This window comes from Eumetopias jubatus, unplaced genomic scaffold, assembly GCF_037043125.1.
Source record: "Eumetopias jubatus isolate StellerSeaLion01/CBP00866 unplaced genomic scaffold, mEumJub1_p1.0 scaffold_6, whole genome shotgun sequence".
In the NCBI taxonomy this organism is placed as follows: Eukaryota; Metazoa; Chordata; class Mammalia; order Carnivora; family Otariidae; genus Eumetopias; species Eumetopias jubatus.
Genome location: NW_028274812.1, coordinates 21533696 through 21552492, shown reverse-complemented (window position 1 = coordinate 21552492; position 18797 = coordinate 21533696). Strand labels below are relative to the sequence as shown.

The window sequence follows — 18797 nt, the reverse complement described above, 5'->3', positions numbered from 1 at the left end:
AGCTTGGAAATCATCTAACTCTCAGGTCTTCTTAAGGAAAACGATGTGCCTGCTGGCATGGTATTAGCAATAATAGCAGAAATTCTCCTGAAGATTTTCAAATGGATCTCTGTGGAATGTGGTTGTTATTGCTCCCGGAACTAATAAGGTGAAGCTAATACATATTTTACTCATCTTGGGGATGAGATAAGAATAGTGAATCTCTTCTTCAACATCTTATATTTTAACTAAAGCAATATTTATTTTCATAAATTTATGTTTAACTTCATTTCAGGTTGTAACTTATCTTAAATTGGGGCCACCTTGCAATTTTAAGAGCTTGTATGTGTACTCTTAATCAGAGTCGTTGAGGAATATAGCACACAGTTTAATTTGTTTTTATATTGAGTGCCTGTAGTTAAATATTTGCACAGTTCATCAACTTATGCCGTTATTCCTTAATGAGCAATTGTTATCTCCTGTTTGAACATAAATTTATAACTTGTTTTTACTCTTAGTGATAACATTTAAAATGTGGATTATATTTAGCTAGTTTGAGGATGAAAACTTTGTGTGACTCAAATATGTCTCTTAAAATTACTTTGATGTTAGTTTCTTTCATAGATATATTTTCAAAATATTGTTAGTCATGATTATGCAACATTGGAAATATAAATTCCAACTCTTTTTTAAATACAAGTTTTCTAATAGTATTTGGGTGCTTACAAAGTTGTTACCTAAGTTAATGAATCTTTGACATAGAGGGTAAATTACCTATCTTAGTATTGTCAATCTTTAACAATTAGTACCATTGCTTGATTGATTGAGTTTAATCTTGAAGCAGTGTTCTCTTCTGATGGATACTTAAAAATGTAAACTTGTGATTTTGTAGTGATTTTCATTCATTTTTAACATCAAAATACTCTCCTTCAAGTATTACTGTGTTAAATACACAAATACTTCTTTAGCATTGGATTATAGTTATATATTGTATCATATGTTAGGTTTTTTGTGATTAAAAAGTCATAGCCATAAAAAATGTAAATTTTTATTCAGGATGACACAATGCAATTCATTAAAAAATTGCATTCAATTTTTAAGCTAGCAGCTAATAACCACAACTATAAAAATAATGATACCACCACCACACTGTAAATAGCTCTCAAACCCTCTCTGAAAAATACATAATCTTATTCACCATGAGTTCTAGTCATATTCTCATCTTCTGACAGATGGTTTATATACTTATGAATGTTATTCTTACAACATTTAAAAGATCTAATTAAGGCAGTTCCTTTTTTATATTCATATGACTATTTGTTTCCTTATATCCTTTAAAACTTTTGTTTTTTTCTAGATCTCTTTTTATAACTTGGTGCTATATTCAAATACAATACTTATTTTAACGAGCTAACCAAATTTTCATTTTTTTCTTAGTGTTTCCTAATACTTGTAAAAATTTTCCATTCTCAGTGTCTTGCCTTGTTCTTACTCTTTCTTTCCTATGAATAAAGTAGAGTAATAGTTGCTACCTAATGTGAATAATATGTCATATAATGATGACTTTTTATCGCCATCCACTACTCAAAGAGAATTACGTGTTTTTCCTTATTTTTTGAGGCAAAGACATTTTTCTTTCTTTTTTTAACTTCCATTATGTTGTACCATGGTCTCTAGCTTTAAAAAAATCTGTTGTATTAAATTTCTGCAGAATTTTTCTTGATGAGAGAAGATATATATAGTTTCAATATTTTTGAATTTAATGAAGGTAGAATTTTTATTCTCATATTATCAAAAAATCTTTGGTATTGCAGAATGTATACATTAGTATTAACACTCATTTAAAAATAGATATTAAAGTTATTAGGAATTTTTGTTTGTGTGGTGTATGGTGTATGTAGTCGGGATATCCAAAGCAAATATGTAATGTTCTGCCTAATTGGATAATTTCTGTAAATGTTTTTCAATAATATATTCTTTTAGGCTTAAAGGAGAAAGTAAGCAGGTGATGGAATATAGGAAAAGACTAGATGACATCATCTGTTGGTTAACAAAGGCCGAGAATGCTTTGCAAAAGAGATCAACCACTGAGCTGGAAGAAAACCTGCAAGAATTAACAGTAAGTGGTTTATTTGTCTCTGTATTTGCCAATGCTTTTTGGTGCATGAACATTTACACTAAAAATAAGATATTGCATGACTGAAGAAGAAAAGGGGAAGAAACTTTGTACCCTGTGGTAAATGTGGTGAACTTTCAAGAGGAAGTTTTTTTTAAGAGCAGCTATAATTTTGTTCTTGCAGAGGTAAGGTTTCACTCATAGAAAAGTGGTAAATCATGTGGTCTCAAGTATTAGACCGAACATTTTTAGGCTATTTTAAACAGACTTCATCATTTTAGAATATAGTAGTACTGTGACATATAGTTCTTTGCTTTTAGATTTAGAAGATAATTACTGATTACTAGGTATAAAATTGAGTTTTACAAGAAAACTCTGACTTGAGAGTCACTCACCTCAGCTTACTTCAGGCTTAGCATCATGCTTTTACTAATCAAATTTCCTTTGTTGATCCACAACCAACAAGAATTGTCTATAGTTGTATATGTATACAATATGTAAAAATACATAACGATGAGTATATGTAAATATATCCAAATATCCATACATTTTTTATATCTATAAATTTTATATTTTTGTATCAAGAATTAAAACACTTGTTGCAGAACAATAAGATTAATGTACTCATATTTTTACTAAAAAAAAGGAATTGTGTGTGAGTGTCGATACACACATGTGCATGCATCAAAGTATGCCTAAAAGGATACCCGCTAATTTGATAAAAGATTTTAAAGAGTACGATTAAGGCATTTTGGGAAAGAAATGTTTAATAATGATGAAAAAAAATGTGGCAAACAATTACTAAGTTTTCTTTTCAAAGGTGACAAATACTTAACAAACTTCTTCCCGTTTTGTCTAAAAATTTCAGTAGTTTTCTTGGAACATCCCATTTTGTAAACAATTTGGGGGCACTCACAAAGAGTGGGATGGTACATTAGGATAGGTAGGTAGAGATGAGGTAGAGATGGACGCCTAACGTGTTCCTGTTGTTTCTTTCTTTTGCCTTTGATTAGAATAGACATTATTTTCATTATCTAAGAACAATATGTTTAAGTATCAATGTAAATATGATATAATATGACCGTGTTAAGAGATGGGGGTCAGGGGAGGGACCGGAGCACAAGTTCAAACAAATACGCACGGCAAGTGTGTGTTCATTCCCATATCAGTTACAGTTTGTTAACATAAGTTCAGGCTTCTTATATGTTTATTTTCCAAGAAAATATTAAAAATATTAGAAGTCCACATTCATAAGAATATTTCCCAGAAAGATTTCTGATACAGTTCTTGAACTTTTCCCAGTATGACAACTTTCTAACTGCAACTCTATTCTGACTCTTTTAGGACTTAACCCAGGAGATGGACGTACAAGCTGAAAAACTCAAATGGTTGAATAGAAATGAATTGGAAATGCTTTCAGATAAAAGTCTGAGTTTACATGAAAGAGAAAAAATTTCAGAAAGCTTAAGAACTGTAAATTCGACATGGAATAAGGTGTGCATTATTAATTACTGTGATGACTTTCTCATGGTTATTGATTTTGTTGTCAAAGGAGTGAGATCGTATAACTTTTGTTTTCAAGTATACCCAAATTTGGGCACATTTTATTAATGCTTACTAATGTTTGTAATTATTATTTTTTTCATCTGTCATGGACAGAAACCTATATCCTCAGAATACTTTTTATTTTACATGGGATATTTTGTCTGGGGATCTATATGTTATATGCTACATTAAATAATGAATATATATTAGAATTGGCCAATACAATACCATATAAAATCATAAAATTGTAAATTAAGAGCACTAAAATAATGCTCTGATGTTGCACGTGACTTCTCACATATGTAGGTTTATTTTAATAATTTTATTCATTTATTTTTATTTATTTTTAATGATTTATTCATTTCTTCATATGTTTACTACGTTCCAGGTGGAATGTAATAGCATATGCTACAAATATGACTAAGATGAGGTCCTTTCCCTCGTGCCATTACTTTTTTTTTTTTTTTTTGCAGTTAAAACAATTAAAAGCAGATAAAATCATAGATTTCTATTTCTTTTGCCCTGGAACATACCATATCAGAATGTGAGGTCTGTCTGAGACAATGTATATGTCTCTGTCCCTGGATAGATCCCTTATCAGTCATTTTTTCCCTTCTTGATCCCCTTGAAATGATAGCCATCGTCCTATATCTAATGAGGCAGATGCTTTATTGATCTAGACTCTCTAACTGAGAATTACTGCCTTGATGAGTCACTGTTACTGATGACTCACACATGTATATCTCAGGCCTTGACCTCTCTCCATACTCTAGACTTACCTGTACAATGGCCTGTTCAGCATGTCCACTTGGCTATGTAATAGGTGTCTCAAACATACAAAATCGAGCTCCTGGTCTCCACTTCCTCCCTGTGCTTCACTGTACTTCTCCCACCTCAGTTGCTGGTAATTGGTCATTATTGTTCGGTCAGAACCTTTGGAGTCAATCTTAGGTGAATTATATCTCAATTTAAAAAAACTCCAAAGCTTGGAGTCATCACCAGCTTCTCCTTCAAAATACATCTGTTTGATGGATGGTTTGATGGATGGCTAGATGGTTAGATACATGATAAAGTGAATATAGCAAAATTCTAACAATTGTCGATGTTGGGTGGCACATTGGGTATTCTCTGTACATTTTTTTCAGCTTGTTTTTAGGTTTGTAGAATTTCCCAGGTTTGACTGCTTTTCATGAACCCCATTGCCACTAACTTGTTTTTAAGCCATCATCATCTGTTGTCTTGATTTCTGCCATGGCCTCCTCACTGATGTCCCTGCTTCCTCCTTTGCCCTTTGTGAAAGCAGCCAAAGTATTTGTTAAAACATAATTCAGATCAAGTAACTCCTCTGAGCAAAGCCCGCTAATGGTTTTCCATCTCACTCGGAGGAAAGGCTGAATTCCTTAATGTGACTTACTAGGCCCCTGATGTTCTGGCTTCCTGTTTTCTCCCCAACTTCATCTTCTCTTCTCTCTCCCTTACACTCCTGGTCTGGACATGTTGGCCCTGTGTCAGACGTGCCAGACTCAGTTTGTGTATATCCAATCAGACCACACATCTTTTCTTAACCCAAAGGATGTCAGTAGACATTGTGTAGAATAGGGCACCCTGGTTAATTTGGGAGCGCTGTGTTAGACAAAGCCAAGACTTCCTTTATCATAGCATTTCATGTAGATTTAACTCCACCTAGGTGAATTATAAGTGTCCAGTATCAAACAGTGCTTATTGTGCAGAGAATTTTGATAAATGCACTTTGGGAAATACTAACCTGGGGTATTTCATTCATGCATGCATTTATTCATCAGTAGTTTTGGACTGGACTCTTGCTTTCATTTTGAGAACTAAGAATCCAGCAAAGAGTATGACACTGCTTCTAACCCAAAGAGTTTATTGTGGGCGAGACAAGTAACCAAGCAATTGTAAGGTAGAGGTATCCACAGGGACACAAAGGTAGAGCACTTACCTGGCTTTGGGAGGTAATCATGGAAGATTTTGTGGAGGACATCGTATCCATGTGAATTTATAAAGAATGAATAAGTATGGATCAGATGAAGAATGGGGGAAAGGGCATTGCAGGGAGAAGCAGCAACAAGTGAAAGGGTCTAGAGGAGACAGAGAATGAGCACGGTGCATTTGGGTTCTGGAAATAGCTCAATGTGAAGTGGAAGGACGAGAGATGCTTGCAGAGACCAGATCCTAGCGGCCTCCCCATGCATCATAAGTAATTTGAGCTCCATCTTGAGAACAGTTCACCACCTTGAGAGTAGCGGGCAGCTACTGATGGGTTTTAAGCAGAAGAAAGTTACATTTTGAAAGATCACTATAGCTGCACAGTAGAGATGGATGGAGCGATCCTAAAGATAGAGAGCCTTAGGACGTCAAGATATCAAGGAACTCCTCTGAGCAAAGGCTACTATCCAGGACAGGAAAACTGATCTGAGAAGATCAATGAGAGTCATTAGACAACCTTGTGAAGGGAGTGTCAGGGAAACAGATGATGAATTCAGATTTGGACATGTCTGAATATCCAGTTGACAGAATGAGCTGGACTAAAGATATATTTTTTGGAGTCTTCAGCCTCTTAAGGCTCCATATGATAAATGAAACCATTAGGAATGAGGACCCAGGGAGAGAAGCCAGGGCCAAGGGTAAGAAGACCAAAAAAAACCTCCCGTGTAGAATGTCAGTATTTGATGGATTGGCAGAGGAGAATGAGCTGGTGAAGGATGCTTAGAAGATCAACCAGAGAGGGAGGCATTAAGTCAGGATTGCAGAATATTCACAGTGTCCCGGGGAGAGGGAGGGACAGCATTCAGTGTTTCAAAGGGCTAGGACAGCTAAGGACTGGCTGCACTCTTCACCATAGTGTCAGTGGAGGGGGGGCTCTGGGAAGACTGCAGTGGATATGAAGGTGGAGACAGAAGCTCAGGCGTTGAGGGGGAAGAAAAGCAGCAGAACTATCACTTAGAATAACACTTCCTCTTTCAAAAATATAATCGTCTTTATTTATATAGTATTCTTCTCTTTGTTTGGCCTGATGCTGTAGATATGCAGAGAAGTGCCTAGCACATTGAAGGAACGCATCCAGGAACCTTGTTCTGTGTCTCAGACAAGAATTGCTGGTAAGATACAGTTTACTTCTTCACAAAAAATGTTTATAAGCAGAACAAAATTTTATGATGATAAGTATAACGTCAGAAAAGCTTATTTAAAAACAATGCAATTGTGATTTATTATTCTACTTTTCAATATTTTGAAAAGAATGTTTTTTTTTTTTTTTTTTTTAAACACAAAACGTATTTCACTGCCTAGTGTGTGCAAGGCATTCCTTCTTTGGTAGTTAAGACTTCTCACCTTTCCTGGGCCTAGAGTGGGATCTGGGCCTCCTCCGCGGAGGCCCCTGAAGGCAAGGGGAACGCAAGGTGGGTGAATGGAGGGATAGTCTTCTGGGGACATGCAGTTTTTCAGGACATCAGCTGTAACCTGCTATGTTAACGTGTTCTGGAGTTGTGTTAATTAGACACTGATCATGACTGAAAACAAAAAGTTTGGGTGGATATCCTGGGAACCAGGTGAGAGGTGGGGATTTAGAATTCTCCACCCCAGGGAAGGTCTTTACCGACAAATGCTGATCACTAAGATTTGAAGAAAGAAGCGTTTTCTCACTCTTTCATTTCCTTCTCTCCTTGTCTGGAGTAGAGGGCAGGCTACTGCCCAGTAGCCACTGTGGTCACTGCTCATCACTGCCTTGCAGGCTCTGGAAACCCCCTTGCCCTGCTCCCCCTCTGTTGAGTCACCAGGCAAACCCCCAAGTGTGATGAACCCTAACTTCCCACTTCCCCTGTGCCAGCTCTGGGGCTGCTGCTGATTCCCCCCTTCCTTCTGCCTCTCCTTCCCCTCCACCGGTCATCCTTCCCTCCCCCTCCCTCCCCCTCCCCCTTTTCCTTGTCCCTCCCCTGCCTCCTGTTTCTTCTGAGGATTATGAAAAAGTGATGAGTGACAGGGTTTTTTAAAAACTTTTCTGAGATTGCAAGCTTGGTGAGAGCCAAGTTTGTAATTTGTCTTACTTATATTTCCCCGTACCTTGCCCCCCAAATACCTGGGGCCCGATAGGTCTGTTGATTATATTCAAAACACTTGAATTCACATTTGTGTACTGCGGCTTTGCAAACACAAGCTCAACTCTATACCTACAGGGAACAGACTTGATACATTTTATGAAAGAGCAATAGGTTATCTTACCTTTTGAAGCATCATTATGACAAAGGAACAGAGAACATTTTAATACACATTTAGAAGTATAGCGACACTACGCCTTCAGTGGGTGGGTAGTTCATTCTTAGTAAAATACTCGTCCCTGGGGCAGGTATGAGACCTAAAACTTATTTCAGTGTGTCCCTCTCCTCCTACACAGTGTTCTAATTCAATTTCTTCTTTTTTATATATTAAAAAAAATAACCATTTTAAAGTGAACAGTCCAGTGGCATTTAGTACATTCGCTTTATTGTGCAATTACCACCTCTGTCGAGGTCCACAGAATTTCCATCACTCCAAAGTAAAACCTCTTACTCATTCAGCAGTGTCTCTCCATTCCGCTCTATCCCCACGCTGTGCCGACCACCGGTCTGTGCTCTGTCTCCATGGGTCACCTATTTTGGGTATTTCTCGAACAGTGTTTCTTTCACTTGGCATATTGTTTTTGAGGTTTATCCAGGTCAGCTTCTTGCTGACCCTCCTCAAATGCGTGCTCAGCACTGAGAGGCAATCCTACTGTACTTTTCTCTGAGTGCCCCTTGCTACCCATCTCTCAACTAATGACCTCTTCTCATTTTTAAAAGACAAAATACCTTTTGTCCAACAAGGTCTTCTTTTTCCCATTAGAGAATCCCTATAAGTAGGTTTACCTACTACATCTGTCCTCACACACTGTGCATACTTCCTTCCTATCCCATGGAAGATTTATCTCTCCTTCTTTCCAAGATCATCTCCTCCACTTGGACTTTGGCTCACATCTTCTCTTGGCTTTTTACTTCCTCTCTCCTCTCTACTGGATCCTTCTCACTAGCATACATTTTGATGCCGGCAGCTCTGGTCTGTGCATTTTCACTGGTGTGTCGTGCTCCACCACACAGATCCACCGCAGTCCTCAGGACTGTCTCTTCTAATGTGCTCACCAATCCCATGGCTTTAGCCACTTTTTAATTTTAGAGGGTTCAGCCAGTTCTTAGGCCAGTACACTTGAAGTCACCTTGACTCTTCTCCGGATTTCACATCTAATCCGTCGGCAAGTTGTCAGTCCTGTGTCTCATCCCAGCTACTTCCATGGTCTTGAACGCCCTCATCTTTTATCTGTGTTACTGGAATAGTCTCCTGTATTCTCACTGTCCTGATTCTGTTCTCGCCTTTCCACTCTTCCATAATCTATTCTGGTAGCAGCTAAGTCACGCTTTATAAACATACGTTTTATTGTGTCCCTCCTGGCTCACCACAATCTTGTGTTCTCTTTCATCATCCATACTGAGTGCTGAAGTCTTACTGTGGTCCAGAAGACTCTGTATGATCTGCCTGCTGTCCATCCCTCTAATCTCATTTCTTACCATGTTTCCCTTTGTTTATTCTGCTTCAGACACACTGGTCTACTTGCTATTTCTAACATGCTGAGAATGTTTCCATTTATGGCCTCTGTGCTTGCTGTTTCTTCTTTCTTTCTTCTTCAGATGTCTTTTTTTCAGGTATCTGCATGTTTTACACACTCCCTTCATTCAGTTCTCTCCTCAAATGTCACCTCAGCTAGGCCTTTCCTGACCCTGCCCACCATATCTCCAATACATCCTGTCTCTCTCCATCTTCTTATATTGGTTTTACCTCATATCCTCTGTCCACCTACCCCACTGGAATGCAGGCTCCGTGATGGCAGGCTCTTTGTCATGCCCACTCCCATCCTGCAGCATCTAGAACAGTGCCGTGCACACGGTACGCCCCTACTAGGTATTTGATGGTTTGAAACAATGAATGAATATTGAGGTTGTTTTGAGTGTTTTGAAACTATAAAGTGACAGTGAAGATGGGGCAGAGTGGTATGTGAGGTATTCTCTAGGGTATATAGTGGTAGAATTGCTGGGTCAGAGAATATGGAGAACTTCTACTTGACTAGATCCTGTCTAGACAGCCTGTTGCAGTTCACCCTTCCACCAGCCGTGTGAGGGTTCTCATTGTTCAACGTGTTATCAGCGCTTCAACTTTGTGTTCTCAGGACCCTTTACACTTAAAAAATTATTGCGGACCCTCAAAGAGCTTTCACTGTGTGAGTTCTGTTTATAAATATTTACCTAATCAAAAAATAAAACAGAAATTTGAAGAATTATTTATTAATTTGTTTAAAGTAGCAATAACGAATCCATTTATTATATGTTAATAAAAATAATATATTTTTATAAATATAGTTAGAAACTAGTTTTTCTAAGACAAAAACAAATTAAATTAGAAAAGTGGCCTTGCTTTACATTTCTGAAAATCTTTTAGTTTCTGGCAAATTAGAAGACACCTGGATTCTCATATCCACTTCTGCATTTTGGTCCGTTACTATATCACATGCCATTATAGCCTTGAGTAAAAAAAACCACTCAAAACCACAATGAGATACCACCTCACACTAGTCAGAATGGCTAAAATTAAACGACAGATGTTGGCGGGGATGCGGAGAAAGGGGAACCCTCTTACACTGTTGGTGGGAACACAAGCTGGTGCAGCCACTCTGGAAAACAGTATGGGGGTTCCTCAAAAACTTGAAAATAGAGCCACCCTATGACCCAGCAATTGAATTACTAGGTATCTACCCCAAAGATACAAGTATAGTGATCCGGAGGGGCACCTGCATCCCAGTGTTTATAGCAGCAATGTCCACAATAGCCAAACTATGGAAAGAGCCCAGATGTCCACCAATAGATGAATGGGTAAAGAAGATTTGGTGTATATATATATATACAGTGGAATACTACTACTCAGCCATCAAAAAAAGAAAAATGAAATCTTGCCATTTACAATGATGCGGATGGAACTAGAGGGTATTATACTAAGCTAAATAAGTCAATCGGATGGGGTGCCTGGGTGGCTCAGTCGTTAGGTGTCTGCCTTTGGCTTGGGTCATGATCCCGGGGTCCTGGGATCGAGCCCCGCATCGGGCTCCCTGCTCCGCGGGAAGCCTGCTTCTCCCTCTCCCACTCCCCCTGCTTGGGTTCCTGCTCTCGCTCTCTCTCTCTATCAAATAAATAAATAAAATCTTTTTTAACAAAAAGAAATAAGTCAATCAGAAAGAAAATTATCATATGATCTCACTCATATGTGGAATTTAAGAAACAAAATAAAGGATTGTAGGGGGAGGGAGGGAAAAATAAAACAAGATGAAATCAGGAAGACAAACCATAAGAGACTCAATCACAGGAAACAAACTGAGTGTTGCTGGAGGGGAGGGGGAAGGGGATAGGGGTAACCAGGAGATGGACATTAAGGTGGGCATGTGATGTAATGAGCACTGGGTATTCTATAAGACTGATGAATCACCAAACTCTACCTCTGAAACTAATAAAACACTATATGTTAATTAATTGGATTTAAATTAAAAAAAGATTAAAAAACACTCTACACTTGGGAAAGAATGAATGTGAAAAGGCAAATCACTTATTATGATAATCATAATTTGGTCATCCACAGCCCTTGGAAGGGTTTCTGGGTACCTGTGACCTATAGAGAGAGATAAGGCATTTCATTTCAATTTGCTTTCCCCAGACGCCTGTGTGACTGAGCCTTTTCTCATGTTTCTTTCTTGCTTGCTTCCTCTTTCGTGGATTGTCTGTCAGTATTTTTGGAGTTTAAAAAATTATTTTGGTTACAGATTCCTTGTTTAGAGTGTGCATTGCAAATACCTCTCAGTCCATGGCTTCTAACATCTTGATTAATGGTACTGTTTTCAGAATTCTTAAATATTAATGGTCTATTAATAGCTTCCCCTTTTTGTGTGTTTTTAGGCATTTTTAGTACTCTGAAGTCAAAAAGATTCTGTTTTTATGTTTTCAACTAACAGTTTAACAATTTTGGTTTTCATATTCAGGTCCTTAATCCACCAATAATTAATTTTCCCAGGGTACATGTGAGGTCAAATTCTGTCCCTTCTCCTTGCTCCAGCCACGGGTGTTCACTCTTACCAGTATCATTTATTGGCCAGTAAATTCCTCCTCATTGATCTTTAATGCAGTCTGCCAAGGTCAGGTTTCTCTGCCATCCATGCACTATGGCTCTTCTCTTCCAGTGGTCTCTTTGAATGTCTGGGTCCATAAAACACTGAGTTAACCATTCATTATTAGCTAAGTGATACAACTAAATATCAAGTAGGGCTTAACCCTCCACCTGCTTTGACTGTTTGTGGTCCTTTTCTATATTGATTTGAAAGTCAGATTTTGAATATATGATTTTGTCAAGTTACACCCAGAATTGCTGGGATTTTTGTTAGAATTGGGCTTAATTTATAGGTTGACTACATTTTTTAGAAAATTTTTTAATGTACCGTATGCTAAAGTGGATTCCAGATGTATCTAATAATTAATTCAATTCTCTCTTATATCAAAGCTAAAGAAAAAAAAAAAGCCAACCTCCCTTTCTTAAAAACAAAGCAAGACAAAGACAGACAAACAAAAAATAGAAAAAGATATTTATCAAATCTTTGGAAAAGACAAGAGTCCAACTTTCTAGGAAAACAATCCCCCAAGACAAATGAATGGGTTTGATCACCGCAGGTTTGTTAGCATCTATATATTAAAAAGAAACAAAAATTAAATCCTAAAGTAGAAACATTGTTTTCAACAATATGGCAAAAGTTCATCTGTCTTGTAAAAAGAGTTCATCCCAACTGATAAGGAAGCAGATAAAGAACACAGTTATAAATTATACCATATTTGGTTAATAAACAGAGAAAATACTTGTGTTCATTGACAATTAAAAAAAACAAGAAATGAAGACAGTGGTGAAGGATGTGTTTATCCACTGAAATAGAATAGTGTTGGTGTGGATGTAGGAAGTTCATCAGTTCCATACCTGCTGTTGGAAGTCCAGATTTCCAACTTTTAAGGAAAACAGTTTGTCAATAAGTATTAGCTACATTAACCTTTTTCATTTTCTGATCCAGGAATTCTCCTTTGGGAAATTTACACTAAGGTGGTAATCAAAAAATTGCAAAATATGCTACATAAGAAGATAATCCTTGCACATTCCTTTTCGAAGTAACCATTTAAGTGTCCAGCTGTAGGATAAGGGTTAACTGAAAGTTAGTGAATATATACATAGACTATAACATAAGTATTCACAATGATTTTGTAGCTGGGACCCAGAGGTGCAGGAACCCCTGGCTCCCGGGGTCCCAAACAGGCTGAGTTTGGCCACTGGCTGCTGACAAAATCCAAAGGCAGAGAAACCAGTGGTGGTGAAAGAAGAAAGGGATTTATTTCAGTGAAACCAACATCAGGAAGACAGAGGACTAGTGTCTCAAAGACTGTCCCCAAAGTGCTGAAAAATCCTTCCAGATTGATATAAGGAAAATGCGGGACAAAGGTCAGTGTGTACCTGCGGGTGGGCAGTGAAGGTCAAGTCAAACATCTCCCTGGAGTCAAGCAAGCAGGGACTTGCTGATTCAGGGCAGTCCTTATTGCTTGAGGGGGTAGTTTAGCTTCCCATCAGGGGATGCTTTGCCCTCTGGGTCTTTTGCCTAAGTTTAGAGATACACTTGAAAGAAGAACTTAATCAGTTAGAAAGTTTGAGGTCAAAATGGAGGTAGTGGAAGGGGCTCTTTCAATTTTATTAAGAATGACTTACACTCGTATTATCAAGATAATTGGAAAAGAATAGAAAATTAGACTAAATTGACTTTATAATTAAGGCAAACATCTTGACAAAATAAAATCGTGGTCCTAATTTTCCTATGGTTGATTTATTTTTTATTTTCTCCCATTTTTTAATTTTCTTTTCTCTTAGTGTCAGTGACTCCTGAATTTTTGTGGCCCCAGAATGTTGTGGGACGATTTAATTGGCTTTATGACTACCACAGACATACAGATACAACAGGAAATGCCATTGTCATTTTAGTATGAAAAAAATCAAAGCTTCCTACAATTTTTTTTTACTTAAATGAAATTTTATGTAAATACACACACATACACACATCACCACTAGGCCACCACCATCAGAATCAGATGCTGTATTCATACTTTGCCACGGTTTTAAATTTCAGCTCATCCTGGTGTCCAAAAGGTGGTGCTAGTATCATCTGCGTCAGACATTCCTGCTCAGTCTCCTCGTACTGCGGAAATTTCAGTTCCTGCTGATCTGGATAAAACGATCACAGAGCTAGCTGACTGGCTGGTCCTGATCGACCAGATGTTGAAGTCCAACATTGTCACTGTCGGGGATATAGAAGAGATCAATAAGACAGTTTCCCGAATGAAAGTAAGTACATCATGTAAAGCCTTGTCAGGGAAATACCACAACACAGAAACAGACAAGATCTGTTTGGATCTCCTTTGTTTGTCCTAAACTCTGGGAGAATGAGCTTTAAAAAACTCTTTATCTGTCAAACCTCCATGCTTTGTTTGGCTGGCTCCAAAGAGTAAAGCTTGTCTTGCCTTTCTAGTGTTAGTGAGATGAGGTTTACCAATGTGAAGTTAGAGACTCAGTGTATTTTAAATCTAAATCTGATACCCACGAAGTGAGGCACATCAATACAGAAGTAAATTCGTGTGAGATTTAATGCCTCCTGTGATGTAGGATATTTTCCTGAAGCACCTTTTCAACTATTTCATAACAAGGCTTATTTAATTGCTGGCTTTAGAAGTGGGAATCTCCTGATGAGAATTTTGTCACTATACATATACCATCTATTTTTTTAAAAAGATTTTATTTATTTATTTGTCAGAGAGAGCGCACAAGCAGGGGGAGCGGCAGGCAGAGGGAGAAGCAGGCTCCCCGCTGAGCAAGGAGCTCGATGCGAGACTCGATCCCAGGATCCTGGGATCATGACTCGAGCCAAAGGCAGACACTTAACCCACTGAGCCACCCAGGTGTCCCCATGTACCATCTAATATAGATGTTCAGTATTCATTGTGTGCTAGGTTCTAGGCTATGTGTTGCATAGGGATACTGAAAAAAACATATGAGATAGAAATTGGGAATACACCATAAAATAATAACAGTAGTTATTACTAACTTTTATTAGGTGCTTAATGTGTGCTGGGTAGTTTTCTAAGTATTTTAAATGTATCATCTCATTCACTTTTTTAACAGTCTTTTGAGGTGGTATTGGTTTTATCCCCAGATTACAAATATGCCCACAGTGAGGCCAAAGCACCTAATGCACATAGGTAGACAAGTTGCTGCAGCAAGGCAGAATCTAAGAGAAACTGTGGGATAGGTCCAAGCCACCTGTTAGGGGAGCCAGGGGGAGGAAGGAGCTTAGTTCACAGTGGTGGAAGGCAGACTATGTGGGATTTTGACCTCTGGAGATGAAGTAAATGACATTCCTGATATAGGGAACAGGGTGAATAAAGACATGGGGCAGGGGAGCGTGAAGGATGTTGGGTCAATTTTATGCAATAAAGAAGTGTTGTGGGAAGTAAGATAGCAAACACAGGTTCAAGTTCACTTTGGGAAGGAGCTCGTTGACCGTGTTTTAAGCATAGGCCCATTGGGCTTTTACTCTGTAAGCAGGTGACAAGCATCTTTTCCCCCTTTTCTTCTCCTTTTTTAATGGCTGCAGACTGATGATAACAATGCTCTGCACTGATGAGAAGACTGGGATGCTTTTTAGTGCTTAGGATAAATTGGAGGCAAGAGATGCTTAAAGCAAGCAAAAGAGCCCTTTCTGAGTAGCTAACATGATGCTATTGCAATTAGTGGAAATAAAGAATGGAAGAAATGGGCTGTGGATGAGGTTTGAGTGATTTAATTTCAGATGTGTTGTGTTGAGAGGTTCTTGGGCCATTTAGAAGGAAATAATCAGCCTTCATTGAAATGTCTCTCTGGGATTCAGGATTAGAAGTTGTAAATAATCCATCTAGAAATAATATTTGACACTTTAGGGCTAATTGAAATCTGCAAAATTAGTGAATTTATGAAGAGGAAAAGCTGGGAGAGAATCTTTGCCATCCTGTTTGTACTTATTGGAAATTGTGTTTTCTAATCGTTACGGCTGTTTATTAGTTCTATGCTTAAAACACACTATATTTCTGACTTTTAAAACTTTTTGCCCCTATTTATTAGCACTTTGACAGAGTCTCTAGAGCAGCATTTTTCATGTTTGAGATTATTTAGTTTTATTCCAATATCATCTTTTGACTGTTTCACCCCCATCCCTGTAGATGACATTAGTTTGTATTTATATCTCATGTAGGGCAGACACGCAAGGTATCACCAGAACTCATTGCTAAGGTTTTCAGACCATTTTCTCATAGGGATTTTCTTCATTGAATCTCCTCAGACTTGATATAGCCAAGCTGTAAGTTTTCTATTATTTCTTTTCATGAAAACAAAAACACAGAAAGTCAAGTGCCTTGCCAGGTAACCCAGATGAAAAGTGGCAGAGCTGAGATTTGAACCCAGGGCCTTTGACTTCAAACCTTGCTCTTTTCTCCTGTATTGCTGATGCCTCACTGTCCTGTATAAGAGGAAAACAATTCTGATGTCAGCACACCAGTTTTGCTCTGTTAGTAGTACCCTTCGGGTAAGGCTTATTAACTTATATTAATAATCATTTTTTTCTTAACAGATCACAAAGGCTGACTTGGAACAACGCCATCCTCAACTTGATTACGTTTTTACATTGGCACAGAACTTGAAAAATAAAGCTTCCAGTTCAGATGTGAGGACAGCAATCACAGAAAAATGTATGTTTAAAAAAACTTATATATCATCCTCTTTCTCTGAAAATGGTAACACACACACATTTTCACAGATTATTCAACCAGAAATTAATATTATCTGATATTTGATACTCTTAAACTACAGTTTTCCTTCGATTTTTATTTTTTGTGGACCATGTTACTATTCCTATATGAATTCCTTAAAGTGTTAACATTATTACTTTTAACTAATTACTGGTACATTGGATTTTTTTCTTTTAAGTTAAGATTTCTTTTTATTTTTAGTTTTTTAAAAAAGATTTATGTATGTATGTATGTATGTATGGGAGACAAAGAGAGTGCATGCGTGTGAGTAAGGGGAGGGGCAGAGGGAGAGGGAGGGAGAGAATCCCAAGCAGACTCCGACCTGAGCTTGGACACCAACGTGGGACTTGATCCTGTGACCCTGAGATCACGACCTGAGCCAAAACCAAGAGTGGGACACTTAACTGATTGAGCCACACAGGCGCTCCCAGTTAGGATTTCTCTTAAAGGAATCAAAAAACGAAAGTTAGAGAAAACATTGGAATGCAAACCCATGCTTCCATTATAATTAATTAATAAAACCAGATCTTGCTATGTCTTTTAACTTCTCTTCTCTAAATTCATTCCAAAAAGAATTTATTGAGCAACACACTTGTACCTATGGGCCTGGTACTAATTTGGGAATAATTAAGTTAAAAGCAAAATAAAACAAGACAAAAAATAAATGTACACAACAACCACAGCAAAGATCCCTGTTTCATTTTGCTTTCTGACTTAAAATCATCTGTTAAATCTGTATGGCATATAAAACAAAGTCTGAATTCTCAAAAATGTCATATAGGGATAGTCACAGCCTGCTTTCATCATCCCCTCTCCCATTCAGCCTCCACCCGTCTGTAGCTAGTCTATATTTTAGATATTCTTTAAAATGTCCTGGCAGTTCCTAGTTATCTGCATTATTTTCCCCTCCTGGCCTTTTCTCCCCGGTAAAATTCTACTCAGCAGCTAAAATGTCACCCCCTTTGTGAAGTCTTTCCCACCCTCTACTGGTCCCTGGTGAACTGTATCTTCTATCTTTAGTTCCTGCTGTGGCCTTTCCCCCCATAGTATCAGTGTAGATCTCACAATTATTTTGATTTTCTCTCCCATAGATGGTGAATATTCACCTTTCTGGCCCTGGGGCCTCCCACAGTGTCCAATACAAATTAAGTACTTAATAAATATTTGCGGCAGACTATAAACTGGAAGGTATTTTATTATCTTGTCTAATAGTTCTGAAGGGAAGAAAGTCAAAACTATGTTTTGATTTTAATATCAATGTGACAACAGCAATGTTATTGGAAGAGATGAGTTAAAAGAGAACTTTTAGTGTCTTACAATGTTGGTTTACTTTTTACTACATAAGCCATTTTCCTTCTTTCTCCCTCTTTTTTTTAAAAAAAGATTTACTTATTTATTTGAGAGAGAGAAGAGAGAGAGCATGAGCAGGGAGAGGGAGAGGGAGAGAAAATCTCCAGCAGACTCCCTGCTAAGCACTGAGCATGGAGTCTGACATGGGGCCCTGATCCCATGACCCCAAGATCATGACCTGAGTGGAAATAAACCAAGAGTCGGTTGCTCAACCAACTGCACCACCCAGGTGCCCCATTCCTTTATTTATTTAATTTATTTATTTGATGGAGAGAGAAAGCACAAGTAGGCAGAGCGGCAAGCAGAGGGACAAGGAGAAGCGGGCGCCCCACTGAGCAGAGAGCCCAATGTGGAACTTGATCCTCAGGACCCGGCTGAAGGCAAACGCTTAACTGACTGAGCCACCCAGGTGCCCCATCCCTCTCTCTCTTTTTTTTTTTTTTTTTTTAATTGATGGATTCCTTGTGCCTGTTACCCAACTCTGGAGTGATTCCATTTCCTGTTACATGGCAGAAGAGTTCTCTTCTTTAGTGACACTAAACTATTTACAAAGTCCTCTCCATTTTGCTTTTTCTACCATCTTATTTTTTTTTTTTTACCACCTCCTATTTGTCCAACTTTCTTTTAAGGTTTTTGATAAGACTTTTCTTTCTTCTTCTGGATATCTTCCCTTTCCAATTTAACTCCCTCTCTTTGTTTTCTCTCCTTTTTTTATTTGCATAGAGGCTGCATAATCTTTGTCATTATTCATCATATGAAAAAAATATTCTCAGCAGGAGTGTACTGCCTATAATAACCTGCTTTTAGCACTTATTCACAAAGAATAG

General features: G+C 37.9%; 1 protein-coding gene across 8 annotated transcripts in view; it reads left to right on the top strand.

Annotated features, from left to right (window-relative positions):
* The window catches only part of UTRN (utrophin), a 500702-nt gene that overhangs the window by 226399 nt on the left and 255506 nt on the right, over positions 1-18797 (top strand). For all 8 annotated transcript variants that reach the window (XM_088023855.1, XM_088023858.1, XM_088023856.1 and 5 more), the window contains 5 exons: positions 1963-2098; positions 3440-3589; positions 6684-6759; positions 13914-14128; positions 16443-16560. In XM_088023855.1, the coding sequence (XP_087879981.1) occupies positions 1963-2098; positions 3440-3589; positions 6684-6759; positions 13914-14128; positions 16443-16560 (695 nt within the window). The remainder of the gene's footprint in view (positions 1-1962; positions 2099-3439; positions 3590-6683; positions 6760-13913; positions 14129-16442; positions 16561-18797) is intronic.